This window comes from Hyla sarda, chromosome 2 (genome assembly GCF_029499605.1).
Source record: "Hyla sarda isolate aHylSar1 chromosome 2, aHylSar1.hap1, whole genome shotgun sequence".
Taxonomy (NCBI): Eukaryota; Metazoa; Chordata; class Amphibia; order Anura; family Hylidae; genus Hyla; species Hyla sarda.
Window position 1 is genome coordinate 70,509,140 of NC_079190.1, and position 17,751 is coordinate 70,526,890.

At 44.2% G+C, this 17,751-nt stretch overlaps 2 protein-coding genes across 3 annotated transcripts in view; one reads left to right on the forward strand and one right to left on the reverse strand.

Moving 5' to 3' along the window:
* INTS6 (integrator complex subunit 6) overlaps positions 1 to 2,497 on the forward strand; it is a 70,117-nt gene extending 67,620 nt beyond the window's left edge. For both annotated transcript variants that reach the window (XM_056562035.1, XM_056562034.1), the window contains one exon: positions 1,845 to 2,497. In XM_056562035.1, the coding sequence (XP_056418010.1) occupies positions 1,845 to 1,938 (94 nt within the window). In that variant the 3' untranslated portion in view covers positions 1,939 to 2,497. The remainder of the gene's footprint in view (positions 1 to 1,844) is intronic.
* A 433-nt stretch (positions 2,498 to 2,930) lies between these two features.
* Positions 2,931 to 17,751, reverse strand: part of SERPINE3 (serpin family E member 3) — a 28,862-nt gene continuing 14,041 nt past the window's right edge. The window contains exons 5-9 of the mRNA XM_056560360.1: positions 16,618 to 16,816; positions 16,423 to 16,523; positions 16,258 to 16,344; positions 6,244 to 6,327; positions 2,931 to 4,578 (exon numbers count right to left, since the gene is read on the reverse strand). Coding sequence (XP_056416335.1) covers positions 4,535 to 4,578; positions 6,244 to 6,327; positions 16,258 to 16,344; positions 16,423 to 16,523; positions 16,618 to 16,816 — 515 coding nt within the window. The 3' untranslated portion in view covers positions 2,931 to 4,534. The remainder of the gene's footprint in view (positions 4,579 to 6,243; positions 6,328 to 16,257; positions 16,345 to 16,422; positions 16,524 to 16,617; positions 16,817 to 17,751) is intronic.

The following is a 17,751-nucleotide window of genomic DNA, read 5'->3' on the forward strand; positions in this document are numbered from 1 at the left end:
TCAAACTCAGCCTTTAGGGTATGTTCACGTGGCGAAATTTCCCGCAATCCCTTAAATTCCATTCATCAGAATTCTGTTTCTGCTGGAATTCAAGCCCCATTGATTTTAATGCTATTTCGCCAAATAGAAGTCTGGTCTTATATTTTGACAGAACACAAAGTAAAATTTCTATTGTCTGACTGGGACTGCAGAATCTTATTAAAATCAATTTGTAGGAAATGACAGCAGAATTTTTATCAGTATTCTTCCCAGTATTCCGCATGGAAATTCCGCAGTGTGACTCACACAGACAGATAAAATATGCTGCTCTTTTAGTAGGCCATAAAAAAGTTAATTAAAATTTGACGGTGTTCCTGTCAATATACTGTAATTTATTTTTTGAAAAAAACTTTTACAGTGTACTATTATTGGTAGGGATGTCCCGATACCATTTTTTTTAAAGACAGAGTACGAGTACCGATAATTTAATTATAGTACTTGCCGATACCAAGTACGAGTACTTTGATTTTAAAGGGAATCTGACCCCAGGGTGACCTGGTTTTTGGTGCTGCTTACCGTATATGTGGGTTCTTGTTTTGTGCAATGGAAGCGGCTGCTGTAGTATGAGCCAAGATTTCTCTCTTCTCCATTGGACAGAACAGGGAATTTGCTTTGGCGGCAAAACCAATGTCTCCGGAGCGATTGTGCTGATCACATGGTGAGCAGCGGTAGAAACCGGGTCACCTGCACTATCTACATATAAATTCAAGTGAGTGCAGGTGACTCTGCTGTAAGATTGCCTTCAGTAGTAGGTAGTATCCCCTTGTAGATAGTTTAGATAGTTGCAGACATTAGTAGCTGCCCCCCCTGTAGACCACCGCAGCACCCCCCCGTGTCCCCCTTGTAGACAACAGGGCCCACTTGTAGACAGTACTCCCTCTTGTACCCCTTGTAGACAGCAGGCCCCTCCTTGTAGACAGGGACCCACCCTTGTAGACGGTGCCCCCCCTCTTGTCCCCCTTGTAGACAGCAGGCCCCCCCCCTCTTCTCTTGTAGACAGTGCTCACCTGCGGCTTTCCTCAGGTGTTACAGCTCTGCTGTCCTGTTCTCCCGTCTGCATCATGGCATCCTATGGAGGAGCATGTGACATACACATCACTGTGCTTCCTCCATAGCGTTAAGCTGGCCGCAGGAGAGGAGTGACGTGTGTGTCACATACTCCTCCATAGGACGCCATGATGCGATCGGGAGAACGGGACAGCAGAGCGGGGCTGCACAGCAGCAGGTATCGGACATGGTATCGGGGACATTAAACGAGTCCTCGATACCATGCAAATGCAGAGTATCAGCCCTGATACCAATACTAGTATCGGTACATCCCTAATTCTTGGCCTTTAAAAAAAATTTAACTTCATTGACCCCAAATTACATATAAAACAAAATATAATGCATACATCTCATCACTCAAAAAATCCCACACTGACAAATCGGAACGCAATGATGGAAAAGCAAAAATCTGTATCCTCAAGGTGAAAAAACAGCCATGACTAAACTCTAGAGAAGACCGATTTAGTTCTTGCTTTTAAATGGGACTAGTTAGCACTGTTGTCTTGCAACACTGGGATCATGAGTTTGGTGCTGACAAAGTGCAACATCTGCATTAAGATTGTGATTGTATATCCTCTGGTTTCTTTCAACACTCTTAATCTAATTTTCCCTATAGAATTATACGTTGTGAGGCAGTGACTAAGGGGAATGGTGACCGTCTGTATAGTGCTGCAAAATATTGCCAGCTTTATGTAAGCAACTGGAAAAAGCTCTCAATACCATGTACTACCAATATAACTTCTTTTTATCCTTTTCAGGTTTAAAAAGCGAATGCTAATTGAACAGCTAGAAGGGTTTTTAGAAGAAATTCACAAGAGAGCGAATAACGTCAACCACTTCAATAGCTGTTAAATGGTCTCATGGGACCCCTTCTGCTTTGGGTGTAAAGTACGTACTTGGACAACAGTTGTGGCCAAAAAGTCTGAAGTGTCTGAACACTGAATTTGATACACTTTAATATGCTTCCATTTTTATGTACATGGATAGTATCATCATGATGCCTTTAATGGAGTAATGGGACTTTTTAAAGAAGATTTCGATGATCACTGACTAGCTATGCTGAATTCTCTCAGGTTTCATAACATACACTCTCCACCTCACGTGTAAGTGTATCACTGGCTGCAGTTGAGGTATTTGCCAAAATCTTAACAGGCTTATTTGGAGGTTGTTAAAAAACAAACATTTTTTTTAGCATTGTAAATCTGTACTGTGTGCATATGATGTGCACACTTTCCACAAAGACTTTTTAAATGCAGTTTATCATTGATACATAGCTAGAGAGAAGCACATGTTGAACAAGATAATATTTTGTACATAATATTTTGAATATATTATTGTAAGCTGTACAGGTGTATTTTGAAGACTATTTAAAAAGAGGCACTTTTGTTATCCCATTAATAAAAAAAAGCTCTATTTTAATAGTTGCGAGATGCATGTCTGTTTTATAGTTTTTTGTTCATTTATTTTTTTCTTCAAAGGCTAAAAGCACTACTCAAACTAGAATAATAGATTCCACTCATAACTAAGCCATTTTATCTGCCAGATCGGTTTCTGAACTGGAAAAGATGGACCCTATCCTAAGACACGATTCTCTCCCTGTTAATGCTGTGATCCAAAATAACTTCTAGTTGTGATTTTTACACACACACACACACACACACACACACACACACACACACACACACACACAGAAAAACCTTTACCAAAGAAATTTCTAGTTACATTCACAGTCACAGTTCATTGTTTTGTGTTCTGTCAGAACCTGGTAGTCTGCTACAGTATCCAAACTGATAATGAACTCTAACTGAAAACCGATAGACCCCCTTATAAGTCAGCTTAAAGGGAAACCGACAATGGCATCACCTGTAGTAAACAAATATACAGATGTGCAGATAAAAAGTGCAGATAATGTAGAATTTAATGCAGTTTACATTGTTAAAATCTTTTGTACCATTCTGTAAATATATCGAAAATTTAAATATGCACCCCTTCATAACTATTCACCTTCTTTTCTTGACATCACCACCCAGATCAGCTGTTTCTGGGAGCGCATATTATTAAGAGGGCAGTATTCCTTGGCCAGAGCAGGCGGACTGAACTATGCACCAGGGGGAATGCCCCTACTGTGTCAAGTACGAGGTGTGCATTTTGAGAATATTAGATAGATGTCCAGAATGACGCAATAGATTTTGACTGGGTGAACTGTTAGATTAAAGGAGAAATCCAGCAAAAATGTGTTGGATAGGGGATAAGTAGCTGATAGCGGGAGTCCAACCGCTGTGACCCCCGGCGATCTCCTGAACCAGACCCCTTGCCCAGTGAGGGGTGTGAACTGCAGAGGGCATGCGGTCAATTTCTACGGGAGTGCCCAAAAGACCAGAGTACAGCACTCGGGCTAAATAAATGGAGTGTGTTCCATCTACCAGTAGACTACACGTGATCCTGACTAAGAGAGCCGGGCTTCCCTCACGGAGATTGAGGGGTGTCCCAACAGTCAGACCCCCCACAGGATAGGGGATAAGTAGCTGATTGCGGGGGGTTCCAGCGCTGGGGTCTCCTGTGACTTCCATCCCGTTCAGTCAGGAGCACGTGTTGTCTTCCTCTAGACGGCCCGCTCTATTTATTACAATTGAATGGGACTGGGTCCTGTCCAAGAGATGGCGATTCTGGCTGCAGTACTCCTTTTTATTGGACATTACCAGCCAGACATCAATGGCCTAGACAAACTGGGTCTGTTTTTTATTAGCTGTGTTCCAAAGTTCCCTTTCGATATTATTCTTCACAGGGATTTTTTTTCTTTTAATAAAGTAGTTTGCTTTGTTCACTCTCAGTCCAACACTTTCCAATTTCTAACCAGAATTGCGATTATTTGTAGCAGCAATAATAATTTGTAAAACACAACAATGCTTTATTTAAGAAACCTCTATTAAATATCAAGTTTCATACTTTGTCAAAACAGATAATAAATATAAATTACACTAGTTTGTCATTAAAAGAAATTTGTCACCAGCATCACCTGCACTAACCTGTTGGTACCGACAGAGTGCAGGTGACACTGATGACAACATTACTTACCTTGTCCCGTTCCGTGGCGGGGATCTTCAGCCCCAGTCCCGGCAGCCTGCTTGGGGCATGGGTGGAGCTTACTGACGTCACTGCTGCTGTTCTCTCACAGCAGGACCCAGCAGGGAGCAGCAGTCACTAAGCTCCGCCCATGCCCCAAGCCGCTGCTGCTCTATGCAGGGTCTCGCAGCAGCGGTGACGTCTGTAAGCTCCACCCGTGCCCCAAGCCAGCTGCCGGGACTGGAGCTATCTGAGGAAATTACCGGAGATCCCCGCCATGGAACGGGACAAGGTGAGTACTGTTGTCATCAGTGTCCCCTTCATTATCTGTCGGCACAACAGGTTAGTGCAGGTGACACTGGTGACAATTTCCTTTAATCGCGTTTCAGTGCAAAGGATTGGTGACTCTTCCTATGAACAGCACAGATCCTACAAACAAAAGAAACCAAGAGGGGGGTTACTGCATGACAGCACAACAAACATGCATAGACATTTACAAAGATGTAAGCATTTTGCTGATTTTTCTTGTGCTCATCTTCCTTTACATTGCAGTTTACAAAAAATCAGAAAAGTCAACAAGCAGACTAGATGTTATTGACAGATCTGATTAGGAGTTTACTTTGCATATAGAACATTAGAGCAAGGACTTTATTAGATGACATTTTGTAAATCATTTGTTTAATTTAGAAAGCCAGCCACGATGAACTTATCCCAGATCCACAGGATATGGGATAAGTAGCTGATCACGGGGGGTTAGACTGCTGGGGATCAGTAGACTACTTGTGCGCCGGGGTCCCATTCCGGAAATCACGGTGGGTCCCAGCAGTCAGACCCCATTAATCAGCTACTTATCCCCTATCCTGTGGATAAGGGGATAAGTCAATCGTTTAAGTTAATGGTTTACATTTTAGCAAAATCTTTACTATAAAGTTGAATATACAACTTTTTGTGGCATTTCCAAACCCATCCACCATAGTCCGGATTCTATGGACACTGCCGAAACTCTGCTTTTCTGTTGCTTCATCGGAGTGCTTATTTTTCAGTCATTGTCTCCTTTTAGGTTTTAATAATTTGTTTACAGTTCTAGCACTGTTCACTACTGAAGCTAGCATTGCATATTTCATTTTATACAGAACAAGTCTCTCCATAGTTCACTTTGGTTTTTTTTTTGCTTACATAGTGCAGGTAACTTAGAGAATAATGTAGAGGTTCTGCCTTTTGCATGACGGACAGGCTAATTTTTTTCCACATAAATGCATCACTGAAGTGGTTCTGCAATGCTGCCTACATTTTCCATTAATTCTCGGACTTTGCTTGTGGGTGTTTGATCACTACAGCTGGTTATCTTATCAGGCTGCTAGTGCTGGATTTCAGTAAGGTGAACTCATTAGACTCATAAGTGGGTTGGTGTCAGTTCACACTACATGCAGTTTTATGTATTTTGATTTTCAAAGTGAGGTGAAAGCAATTTTGACCTATAATCACATGAAATCTGTTAACCCTGGATTGACTTTCTTTTGACACATTAAGTACTGTAACTTTCAGAGCGTTCTAGTGATGATCACATGATCAAATGGTGCAGTACTACTAGTGATGAGTGTGCTTGTTATTGGGGAGGGAACCCATAGTGCTAATTTTAAAGCAGTTTTACAGTACCTTGCCTTCACTTCAATTTGATACTGCTACTAGAGATGAGCGAACTTACAGTAAATTTGATTCGTCACGCACTTCTCAGCTCGGCAGTTGATGACTTTTCCTGCATAATTTAGTTCAGCTTTCAGGTGCTCCGGTGGGCTGGAAAAGGTGGATACATTCCTAGGAAAGAGTCTCCTAGGACTGTATCCACCTTTTCCAGCCCACCGGAGCACCTGAAAGCTGAACTTATTTATGCAGGAAAAGTCATCAACTGCCGAGCCGAGAAGTTCGTGACGAATCGAATTAACAGTTTGCTCATCTAACTGCTACCTACCAGATTAGACAGTTCTCAATACAACTTTGTAACCATCTAGCTGGTGCATACTGCAGCAGCATCTAAATACTGTGTATACACCATGTAACTTAGATTGATCTAGTCCATTAAAACCCCTGCCATACCTGAGCTTGCTTGCCTTAGGAAAAAGAAAAATGGTCTGTCTGCTTTAAACACGGGCATTCTGGATCTTTTCAACAGCACCATCGCTGTAAGATTCAAAGATTGATAAGAGTTAATATTTGAAGTGAATTACCTTTTTATTCACTGTAATTATTTCTCTAGAAATCAAAGTGGGTGAAATAGGTTGGAACTACATATTCAGCTTTTGCAGAACTTCTTGGAGTTTGAGCCAAAGCCAGGAATAGATTCATAGAGAATAGAGATGAGCGAACTTACAGTAATTTGATTCATCATGAACTTCTCGGCTCGGCGTTTGCTGACTTTATCCTGCATAAATGAGTTCAGCTTTAAGGTGCTCCGGTCGGCTGGAGACTCTCCTAGGACTATCCACCTTTTCCAGCCCACCGGAGCACCTGAAAGCTGAACTAATTTATTCAGGCTAAAGTCGGCAACTGCCGAGCCGAGAAGTTCATGACGAATCAATTTACTGTAAGTTCGCTAATCTCTAATAGAGAAGAAAAAGCATAAAGAAGAAAACTGCATACATTTTTATGTGGATCACAATATACATATATTATAATGTTGAACTACTAACATAACCAGTTCTGTCACCACAATGGACTTAAGAGCATTTATTTTCTTTATAAGTATTTAGACACTGACCAGTGCAAACATCTGCTTGAAGCTTAAAGCGTACCTGTCAGATCACCCCAAAAAAAAAACTCATGATCTCATCCTGATCATGCACTTGTAATCTTTGTGTCTATGACCTAGGTTTCTCTTAGAAGTCACTTTATTTACTTGGTGTAAATGAAAAGTACTTTCATTTTGCAATCACGCCAAGGGGGCAGGTCCTCACTGGGACTTCTCCCCCCTCCCTCACTGCTCTGGGAGTGGTAACCCTTTCCTTTCTGGTTTTTATGCTATACATACATATATACACAAACACTGTGTGCCTACAGCTTTTGCAAGACTACAGCTCCCAGCATGCCCACACATCCTATGAGTTGTAGTTTTGCAACAGCTGATTGATCAACAGCATATGGTTGGTAAAACTGATTTTCAGCAGTGTTGCTGTAGGCTGTGTTCCTCCACTTGTTGCAAAACCACAACTCCCAGCATGCCCACACATCATTTGGCTGTGCAGGCATGCTGGGAGTTGTAGTTTTGAGTTGTAGGGTTGAGCACCTCCAGCCGTTTGAGACCACGTTTTTTGTTGTTTGTTTAAATTTTATACTTGGAGGTGTGTAAACTCCAAAATTAATGTTCCTTGAATATCTTCAAGGCAGCATTAAAGGGGTAGTCCAGTGGTGAAAAACATATCCCCTATCCTAAGGATAGGGGATAAGTTTGAGATTGCGGGGGGTGCGACCGCTGGGGCCCCCTGCGATCTCTCTGTACGTTGGCCAGCCTCTCCGGCCAGATAGCGGGTGTCAACCTCAGCACGAACGGCGGCCGACACGCCCCCTCAATACATCTCTATGGCAGGGCCGGAGATTGCCGAAGGCAGCGCTTCAGCTCTGCCATAGAGTTGTATTGAGGGGGCGTGTCGGCCGCTGCTTCGTGCGGAGGTCGACACGCCCCCTTCCCGCGGGCTGTTGGCGCTCCGTACAGGAGATCGCAGGGGCCTCCAGCGGTCGGACCCCCGGTATCTCAAACTTATCTCCTATCCTTAGGATAGGGGATAAGTTGTTCACCACTGGACTACTCCTTTAAGGTAGCACCTGTGAGGCTATGCACCCATGTTACCCAACTGAGATGAGGCTTGCAACTTGCCTCTCCTCCCACTGCATGTGTTCTCAGTCACGCTGGAGGGTATCTGGGAGGAAGTTGTGAGTCGACTGAATGCTGCTGTAATTGCCCACTGGCCCCTGTTTTGCTTATCAAGCACAGGTAGGATTAGCGTAGGTCCCGCGCCATTTTGAGAAACCTTGGCGTTGGTGTGCGGGCTCTGGTGCGTCCTTAATATAAGGATACACTGGCGAATGTCTCAATTCTAACATCAGTGTTGAGGGATAGCCGATGTCATTGTATACATCTACCACAGTAGTGCACCCACATTCCTGTATTGTATTATTCTTATTGTTACACATCCACAGCGTTTATCTGGTGTAGGATTCTATTGTGGCACTTGTAGTCCGCTGCAGGCATCCTCCATTGTATGCATTTTTATGCTGGAGATCGCCCCTAGCAACGGACTACAAGGGCAGGATCTGCTCCCCCAGCATAAATGCACAACCGCTTTTGGGGTTGAGCACCTCCAGCCATTTGAGACCACGTTTTTTGTTGTTTAAGTTGTAGTTTTGCAACAGCTGGAAGCATATGATTGTAGTATCCCTGTAAAACACACACACACACTTCATATATTCAGATATATACATATATATCCACACACATATACCGTATTTATCGGGGTATACCACGCACCGGCCTATAACACGCACCCTCATTTTACCAAGGATATTTGGGTAAAAAAAGTTTTTTACCCAAATATCCATGGTAAAATGAGGGTGCGTGTATACCCCGATATACCCCCAGGAAAGGCAGGGGGAGAGAGGCCGTCGCTGCCCGCTTCTCTCCCCCTGCCTTTCCTGGGGTCTGGAGCGCTGCTGTTGGCCCTTCTCACCCCCTGGCTATTGGCGCCGCTGCCCGTTCTGTCCCCCTGACTATCGTTGCCGGCGCCGATAGCCAGGGGGAGAGAAGCGGCGCCGACAGCCAGGGGGAGAGAAGGGGCAGCGGCACCCATTGCCGGCGCCGCTGCCCCGTTGCCTCCCCCCATCCCCGGTGGCATAATTACCTGAGTCGGGTCCGCGCTGCTGCAGGCCCCCGGCGTGCGTCCCCTGCGTCGTTGCTATGCACTGCGCGGCGCACTGACGTCATGCGCCGCGTCATTTAGCGCATAGCAACGACGCCGGGGACGCACGCCGGAGGCATGCAGCAGCGCGGACCCGACTCAGGTAATTATGCCACCGGGGATGGGGGGGGGCAGCGGCGCCGGCAATGGGTGCCGCTGCCGCTTCTCTCCCCCTGGCTGTCGGCGCCGCTTCTCTCTCTCTGGCTATCGGCGCTGGCACCGATAGTCAGGGGGACAGAACGGGCAGCGGCACCGATAGCCAGGGGGTGAGAAGGGCCGACAGCAGCGCTCTAGACCCCAGGAAAGGCAGGGGGAGAGAAGCGGGCAGCAACGGCCTCTCTCCCCCCTGCCTTTCCTGGGGGTGTATCGGCGTATAACACGCACACAGACTTTAGGCTAAAAATTTTTGCCTAAAAAGTGCGTGTTATACGCCGATAAATACGGTACATGCAGGGACACTTACTTTTTAAATAAAGAAATCCTCCATTCAGTCTTGTCTCTTGCTCAGTCATGGCAGCAGTGTGCTTCTGCCCCTTGCCCCCCTTCTCTTCACACAGCAGACAGTGAGGGAGCCTGTGCTTCTGAACCCCCGCCCCCTCTACAGAGCACATAAGCAGCCGCCTTAAACCTGCAGACCTATCAATCATGAAGTGAGTCCATGACATAGGTGATGACGCATGGACACAGCAGGTCTACTATGTATCTCAGGAGGCAAGAGGGCAGTTCTTTGACTGGCTTTTTCAGTATGAAATACTGACATTTTTTTTAATGAAAGCAATTGCAAAACCTATTTTGGTTTTGTATGCTTTTCAACATATGAAAAGTTTTTATATCTGACAGTGCCCATTTAAATGTTTGCCACATGCTTCTATGTTTGCTGTCCTATAAAGCATGCTAGTAGAGTAACTGGCGCAAGGTGCAGCTCCTTAATTGGATGTGGGGGCACATCCTTCTCAGCCTCTCCTTTACCCAGGTGACTATAGTAAAGCTTCAATCAAAGGCATTGCTTCAATTTCATATGCTTTAAATGGGGGATGTGGCTCTAGGGGACAGAGACATTGGTAATGTTACGTCTAACTACATTGTTTGATTTACAATTTACATTACTCAGTACTGCTTTATAATGTACATAGCAAGAGGCTGCAGCAACTTGCAGGTAGTGTTCCACCTCATCCCGATGCTTTGTTTACAGCAGGGGTCCTCAAACTTTTTGAACGGGGGGCCAGTTCACGGTCCCTCAGACCGTTGGAGGGCCGGACTATAGATAACAAAACATGAATAAATTCCTATGCACACATATATCTTATTAGTGGACTACCACTTTAAGTACACAGCACAGTTCCCCCCACATTAGGTTGGCAGTATAGATCCCCCACATTAGGTTGTAGTTCCCCCACATTAGGGTTGGCAGTACAGTTCCCCCACATTAGGGTTGGCAGTACAGTTCCCCCACATTAGGTGCAGTACAATCCCCCCACATTAGGTTGGCAGTATAGGTCCCCCACATTAGATGCAGTACAATTCCCCCACATTAGGTTGGCAGTATAGTCCCCCACATTAGGTAGTGGTTCCCCTACATTAGGTTGTAGTTCCCCTACATTAGGTTGTAGTCCCCCCCCACATTAGGTGCAGTATAGTTCACCCACATTAGGTTGTAGTTCCCCCACATTAGGTGCAATATAGTCCCCCACATTAGGTTGGCAGTATAGTTCTCCCACATTAGACTGGCAGTATAGTTCCCCCAAATTGGGTGCAATATAGTCCCCCACATTACGTTGGCAGTATAGTCCCCCCACATTAGGATGGCAGTATAGTTCCCCCACATTAGGTTGGCAGTATAGTTCCCCCACATTAGGTGCAGTATAGTTCCCCCACATTAGGTGCAGTATAGTCCCCCACATTAGGTTGGCAGTATAGTTCTCCCACATTGGGTGCAATATAGTCCCCCACATTACGTTGGCAGTATAGTCCCCCCACATTACGTTGGCAGTATAGTCCCCCCACATTAGGTGCAGTATGTTCCCCCACATTGGGTGCAATATAGTCCCCCACATTAGGTTGGCAGTATAGTTCCCCCACATTAGGTTGGCAGTATAGTTCCCCCACATTAGGTTGGCAGTATAGTTCCCCCACATTAGGTTGGCAGTATAGTTCCCCCACATTAGGTTGGCAGTATAGTTCCCCCACATTAGGTTGGCAGTATAGTTCCCCCACATTAGGTTGGCAGTATAGTTCCCCCACATTAGGTTGGCAGTATAGTTCCCCCACATTAGGTTGGCAGTATAGTTCCCCCACATTAGGTTGGCAGTATTGTTCCCCCACATTAGGTGCAGTATGTTCCCCCACATTAGGCTGGCAGTATAGTCCCCCACATTAGGCTGGCAGTATAGTCCCCCACATTAGGCTGGCAGTATAGTCCCCCAAATTACGTTGGCAGTATGTTCCCCCACAGACATACAGCCTCCAGCCATAACGTATGGCTGGAGGCTGTATGCCTGTGTACTGCCCCATTTCAGTGTTCCGATCACCGCTCCTCGGGTCCGGCCATAGCAGGACCGGAGGATCGGGGGTCAGAACACCGAAGGGACGCGCCGCTGGTAAACACTTGCCTACTACCAGCACACGCGTCCTTGCTTCTTCTCCGCTCCTCTGCTCGGTTGCCATGGGCGCACGCATGGGACGTCAGTGACGTCGTTGCGTGTGCCTGTTCCCGACGGTCCCCGCGTTTTTAAAGTAAACGCGGGCCGCAGGGACTTCACAGAGGCATCCTTGTGTTCCGAAACCATCTTTCGGAACACAGGGATGTCCTAAGGCAAAAACACCCGGCGGGCCTGGTAAATGCGCTCCGCGGGCCGCATGTGGCCCGCGGGCCGTAGTTTGAGGACCCCTGGTTTACAGCTTATATTGCTCAGTACTGTTCTATAATGCCCAGTGACTTTCATTGTGTCTTTTTTGTGCATCTTTTTTGATAGAGCAAATAGCAAGTAGGCTATTTTGTGTATTGTGGAAACGAATTTATCATGTGCTTTTTTTTTTTTTTGTACTTTTTTTTGCGCAAATGTTTTTATTTTTTTTAATTTTTTTTTTAAACGCAAAAATACATCATCAAAGGACACGTAGGAAAGTGTTCAACAGAGACAGCTTTGGAATGCTGGAGCCGTCTCTTAACACTGCTAAACTACAACTACTCCCATCATGGCACAGTCTGTCCCATGATGGGAGTAGTTGTAGTACCACAGCACTGAAGGGCGGCACTTGTACATCGAGCAGGTGAGAATGACCTGCTGCGATCTGCACCTCAGTCCCCGGACTATAACTCCCATCATGGACGGAGTATGTCCATGATGGAAATAGTAGTCCTAAAAGTCCCGCAGCCGGGGGATGTGCAAGTGCTGCGGTACTACAACTACTCCCATCATGGGACAGACTCTGTCCCATGATGGGAGTAGTAGTCCAAGGGCAGAGGGACAGATCGGAAGGGGGTCTCACGACCTTTACTGCTCCTCCCCCTAGTTATGTCATTAGGGGGCAGAGCTACACAGTCCAGGCCTGACTCTGTTCTCATTGTGTTTTGCATAATGGGAACAGAGCCATTTTTGGCAGTGTTCCCAAACAGGGAGACTCCAGCTGTTGCTTAACTACAGCCCCCCATGATGGGAGTTGTAGTTTAGCAACAATTGGAGGCTCCCTGTCTAGGAACATGCTGCATTATGTGCACTCTCCCCAGGGGAGAGCGCGAAAAATGTACTAACCCATATTTTTGTCTTTTTCTTCTGATTTCAGATACGTGAATGCAGAGGACGTCATCATATTCCTTGGACAGCAACCATGACCAACGTTTATTTAAAAAAAAAAAAAAAAGTTAACGAGGTCTGTGGGGGAGTTTTTATTTTTTTATTTTTTTAAATCAAAATTTATTTTTCAATGTGTCGTGTTTTTATAATTGAATTTTCAGGCTTCGTAGTGGATGCAGTTTTATAGACGGAATCCATTACTAAGCCAGGGCTTAGCGTTAGCCCCAAAATCAGCTCGTGCTAGCCTCCAATTATTACCCTAATACCCACCACCAGAAGAGGGGTGCCGGGAAGAGCCGGTACCAACAGGCCAGGAGTGTCAAAAACGGCACTCCTGGGCCTAGGCAGTAATAGGCTGGCGTTATTTAAGCTATGGAGGGCCAGTAACAATGGTCCTCGCCCAGCCTGGTAATGTCAGGCTGTAGCTGCTTGGTTGGTATTTGGCTGAGAATGAAAATAGGGGGAATCCTATTGCTTTTATTTATGGGGGAAAAAAACGCAAACGCATAGGGTTCCCTGTATTTTCATTCTCAGCCAGATACCAACTAAGCAGCAACAGCCTGCCATTACCAGGGTGGGCGAGGACCATTGTTACTGGCCCTCCCCAGCCTAAATAACACCAGCCAGTTACCGCCTAGGCCCAGGAGTGCCATTTTTGACACTCTGGGCCTGTTGGTACCGGCTTTTCCTAGAACCCCTGTGGCGGTGTGTACCGAGGTGATAATTGGGGGTTAGTGCTAACGCTAAGCCCCGGCTTAGTAATGGACTCTGTCTACAAGACGGCTTCCATTACTAAGACTGAAAATTCAATTATAAAAAAAATGTATTTAAAAAAAAATAAAAACTCCCCCACTGCCCTCGTTAACCCTTTTTTATTGACAATTTAAAAAATACTGTCGCAATCCACCGAATCGGACATAGTCCTCCGCATTCACATATCTAAAATGAGAAGGAAAAAAAAAAAAAGTTGGCGCTCTCTCCTGGGGTGTTCCTAAACAGGGAGCCTCCAATTCTTGACGTCTGCCTACTGTATTCTGTATATACAGTTAACGCACAAAGACTTAACCCACGCTGCTGTTGAGCAGTTCTGGGTTAACTCTTTCCTTGCTGGGCTCCTGTATAGTATACACGAGTACACTAGGCACCCATATATGCTATACAGCCGACGGAGGTAAGTAGTGATGCTCTGCACCCTGAATATGCTATAACGCACTCCTCACCTCCTTACACTCTGTCGACCGGGCGCTCTTCATCCGACCCATGGAGTGGTACCCTGAAGGCACACACCAGGAAAAACGCAAGAAAAAATGCAAGAAAAACTGACAGCAGGAAAATGCTGTGACAGTTTTTCTGGTGTTTCTGCTGGTGGACAAAAAAACCTCAATGGAATCCAAGCCTCAAAGCTAGAGATGAGCAAAGTTACAGTGATTCGCAGCTCCGGCGGTTGCTGACTTTAGCCTGCATAAAGTTCAGCTTTCAGGTGCTCCGGTGGGCTGGAAAAGGTGGATACAGTCCTAGGAGAGAGTCTCCAGCCACCGGAGCACCTGAAAGCTGAAAGAATGTATGCAGGCTAAAGTCAGCAACCGCCGAGCCGAGAAGTTTGTGACAAATCAAATTACTGTAAGTTCGCTCATCTCTACTCAAAGCAATAACACAAAATCCCTGTGTCCACTTTTCCTGTGAGGTGCAGCTAAGGTGTACAAATAGAACTGTGTGGAGATTTAGAACTTTTCACAAAATTTATCATGTGCCTTGCACAAGTATGATGAGTTTGGTGCAATTGCACCAAATTTAGACCAACCAAAATGATCTACAAAAAACTTCTACCTACACAAACATTGATAAATGTCCCCCAATGAGTCTATGGGAGACAGAGGCTAGCCTCCACCCACTCCGGAACAATGTTGAAAATATTGCCTGCACAGGAGGAAAACTCTGGATACAAGTTATATAATGGCCATAGATATGGCTACTTCTCATGTACACACACCTAATGACTTTTCCTGAATAGTTGCGAGAAACAATAGGTATGCTTTTAGGTGTGTTCCAGCTGTTACTGCACCATAAATGCTGTTTTAATGCATTGGTCTGTCTCTCTGCATGGAGTCCTAGTTGTCTATGCCATACTATTCAGCAGAATAAATATCTTCCTGAGGTCAAATGGACACAAAGCCTATGGTTATGTTCCATACCAAACTACCCTGAAATGTAACATTTACTAATCTCTATTATACTAATTTTATGCACACTGCAATTCAAAAACCACACCATTCCAGTCAGGTTGAAAATGTAGGATTTTACCTGCAAATTATAGGTAGAAGCTAAATAGAAATATCTTATACCCAAAGTATTAAAAGTGTATATTTGACCCTAAGTCACTTAACAATTTTTCAATTGTGATTGGCTGAGGCTGCACACCCCGCTTAGCTCTCTGCTTTAAACTCTACAGTGTCAGGTTTTCAGCACTATGCACTGAAGGCAATCGTAACGGTGCTCTGTCATAGCACCGCTTTGATTAGTGTTGTCAGCGTTGCATTTGTACATGCTGCCTGCACAAATAGAGCACCAATCGGACAGCACAGAGCAAGGTAACGGAACTCCGGCTTTCCTCTTAGCTGATCAGGACCCTCCCCCCAACTTGTTTTACTCTTTAGGGTGCGTTCACACGGGTAAATCAAGAGTAATTAACGACAAAAAATTTACAGGTGGAAATGTTATTTTCGCGTGAAATTCGCGCACAATTTGTGCGGAATTGCGTGCAGAAATGGGAGAGAAAGAAGTGAAGGGTTTTTCAGCCATTTCCGCATGAAAACGATGTTGGGCAGAATTTTTTTTACCATTGACTTCGATTGATTTCTGCTAGCGGATTCCGCTTGAAGAATTAACATGCTCATTCTTCAAGCGGAACGGAATTCAGCATTGGAATTCCGCTAGCAGAATTTCTGCAGTGTGAACAGGACAGCGGAAAAAAAACATTAAAGTCAATGGGCAGAGGAGATGTGCATTAAGTTGGAGCGGAGAATTCAAGAGGAATTACTCAAGTAAATTCCTCTTGAATTACTCCGTGTGAACGCACACTTAGTGTCCTTAGGGGTTGAAGCCTTTCGAATTTTTGGTATATATGTTAGTTGTTATACATGATTAGAAAAACAGAGCCGAGTTCTACCAAAAACATCACACTTGTCCTCAGGCTGTGTGTGGTATTGTAGCTCAGTTTCATTTGAAGTGAATTGAGCCAAGTTGTAATACCATACAACCTGAGGACAGGTGTGGTGCTGTTTGGAAACAAAATTGCTGTTTTTCTGTTCCTGGATGAATGTAGACATAAACGTCATGTTGATGTACCCCCAAATAGGACTTGTACCCACCTGTGACTCCTGAGGCCCTTGTGCCGCCTTCTTCCACCTCAATCTGTGCTTTATGTATGGCTTGAGAAACGTAAAGATTTTTCTGTTCTGAAATGAAATTCAGTTGATACAAATTCAGTATATCATTATATATAACACTGTAGATCTACAAAGTAATAGCATTACCTGAAATCCCTTTGAAATCTGCTTTCCGTGGATCAAATAAATCTGAGATTCCCAAAGCTGACAATGCCATCCTTAAGTCGCTGTAGCTTTCTAATTTAAATCTGTGAAACATTGACAATATATAATTACTTTTTGTACATCAAATTCACATTTCTTAATTTAAAATGTGATTTTATTATTATTTTTTATTTTTACCTGGGTAAAAAGATGTCCATTTTGATTTTTTTCATAGTGTTGGCCCATGTTGTGATGCTCTTTGATGTCAGATTAGACTCGATGGAGGATAATGGTGTATTCCTGTCTGTAGGACGTACCACAAACATGCTGACTGTATTCCCAAGATAAGGCAGCTCAACTACTGTAAACTTTTCATGGGATGGGGTTTCAAATTGACCTGTAAAAGCATTTTACATGGTAAGGCTATAGTCTGGTCATTTCATGTATAATTTAAGGGGATCTCTAGGATTATATAATAGGAAAATCCACACAAAATATGTCTTCACATAACAGACAGTCTGCAGTTGCCACGTAATACCTGTTACTTAATGGGGTGTCATGTCCTATAAATCAAAAATGAAAATTTAGGGCTTATGGCAAATGTTTTGCATTGGGGAAAATGTACAACATTATAAAATGGGAATTTATTATTTGGTTTTACTTTTTTTCCCCCCTGTGGTAAATTGTTGTAAATTTATACGCAATGGGTGAAACATTAGCAACATTTATACACAACACATTTGGACTTAATAAAAAAAACAAAACAAACTATTTGTAGTGGGGGATGGTTGGCTTATTGCAGTGGTTATTGATTTATCAACTGCAACTTCTTTAAATTGTCGCAAAATATTTGTGAAAACACTCAAATGTCTGCACAATCTTGCACTTAGAAACTTGTCTACATCTAAATTACTTGTTGGTTAATAAGGAAAGTGCAAATACATAAGTACGCAGGACGTATGCCCAGGCAACCAGGGGTAAAAATAACTATTTACACAGACAATTATAAAATCCCCCCCCCCCCCCCCCCGAGTAAAAAAAAGCTTGTCCATGCGGTTTTCCAAAACTATAGATCACTAAGGCTAAGTTTCTACTTGTTTTTTTTTTTTTTTTTTTTTTTAAACGCCAATGCTGCCGCATGGCGTTTTTTCGGCCCAAAAAACGCTGCGGCCAGATGTGAGCTGTAAATCAATGAGAAATCGCAAGATTCTTATTCCACTTGGCGTTTTTCACTTAGGCTCTTTCATTTATTTATTTTTTTATCTTATCCTTTTGGCGGTTTTCCAAAATCGCAGCATGTTGAGCCACTGGCTATTTTTTAGTCAAAATCGT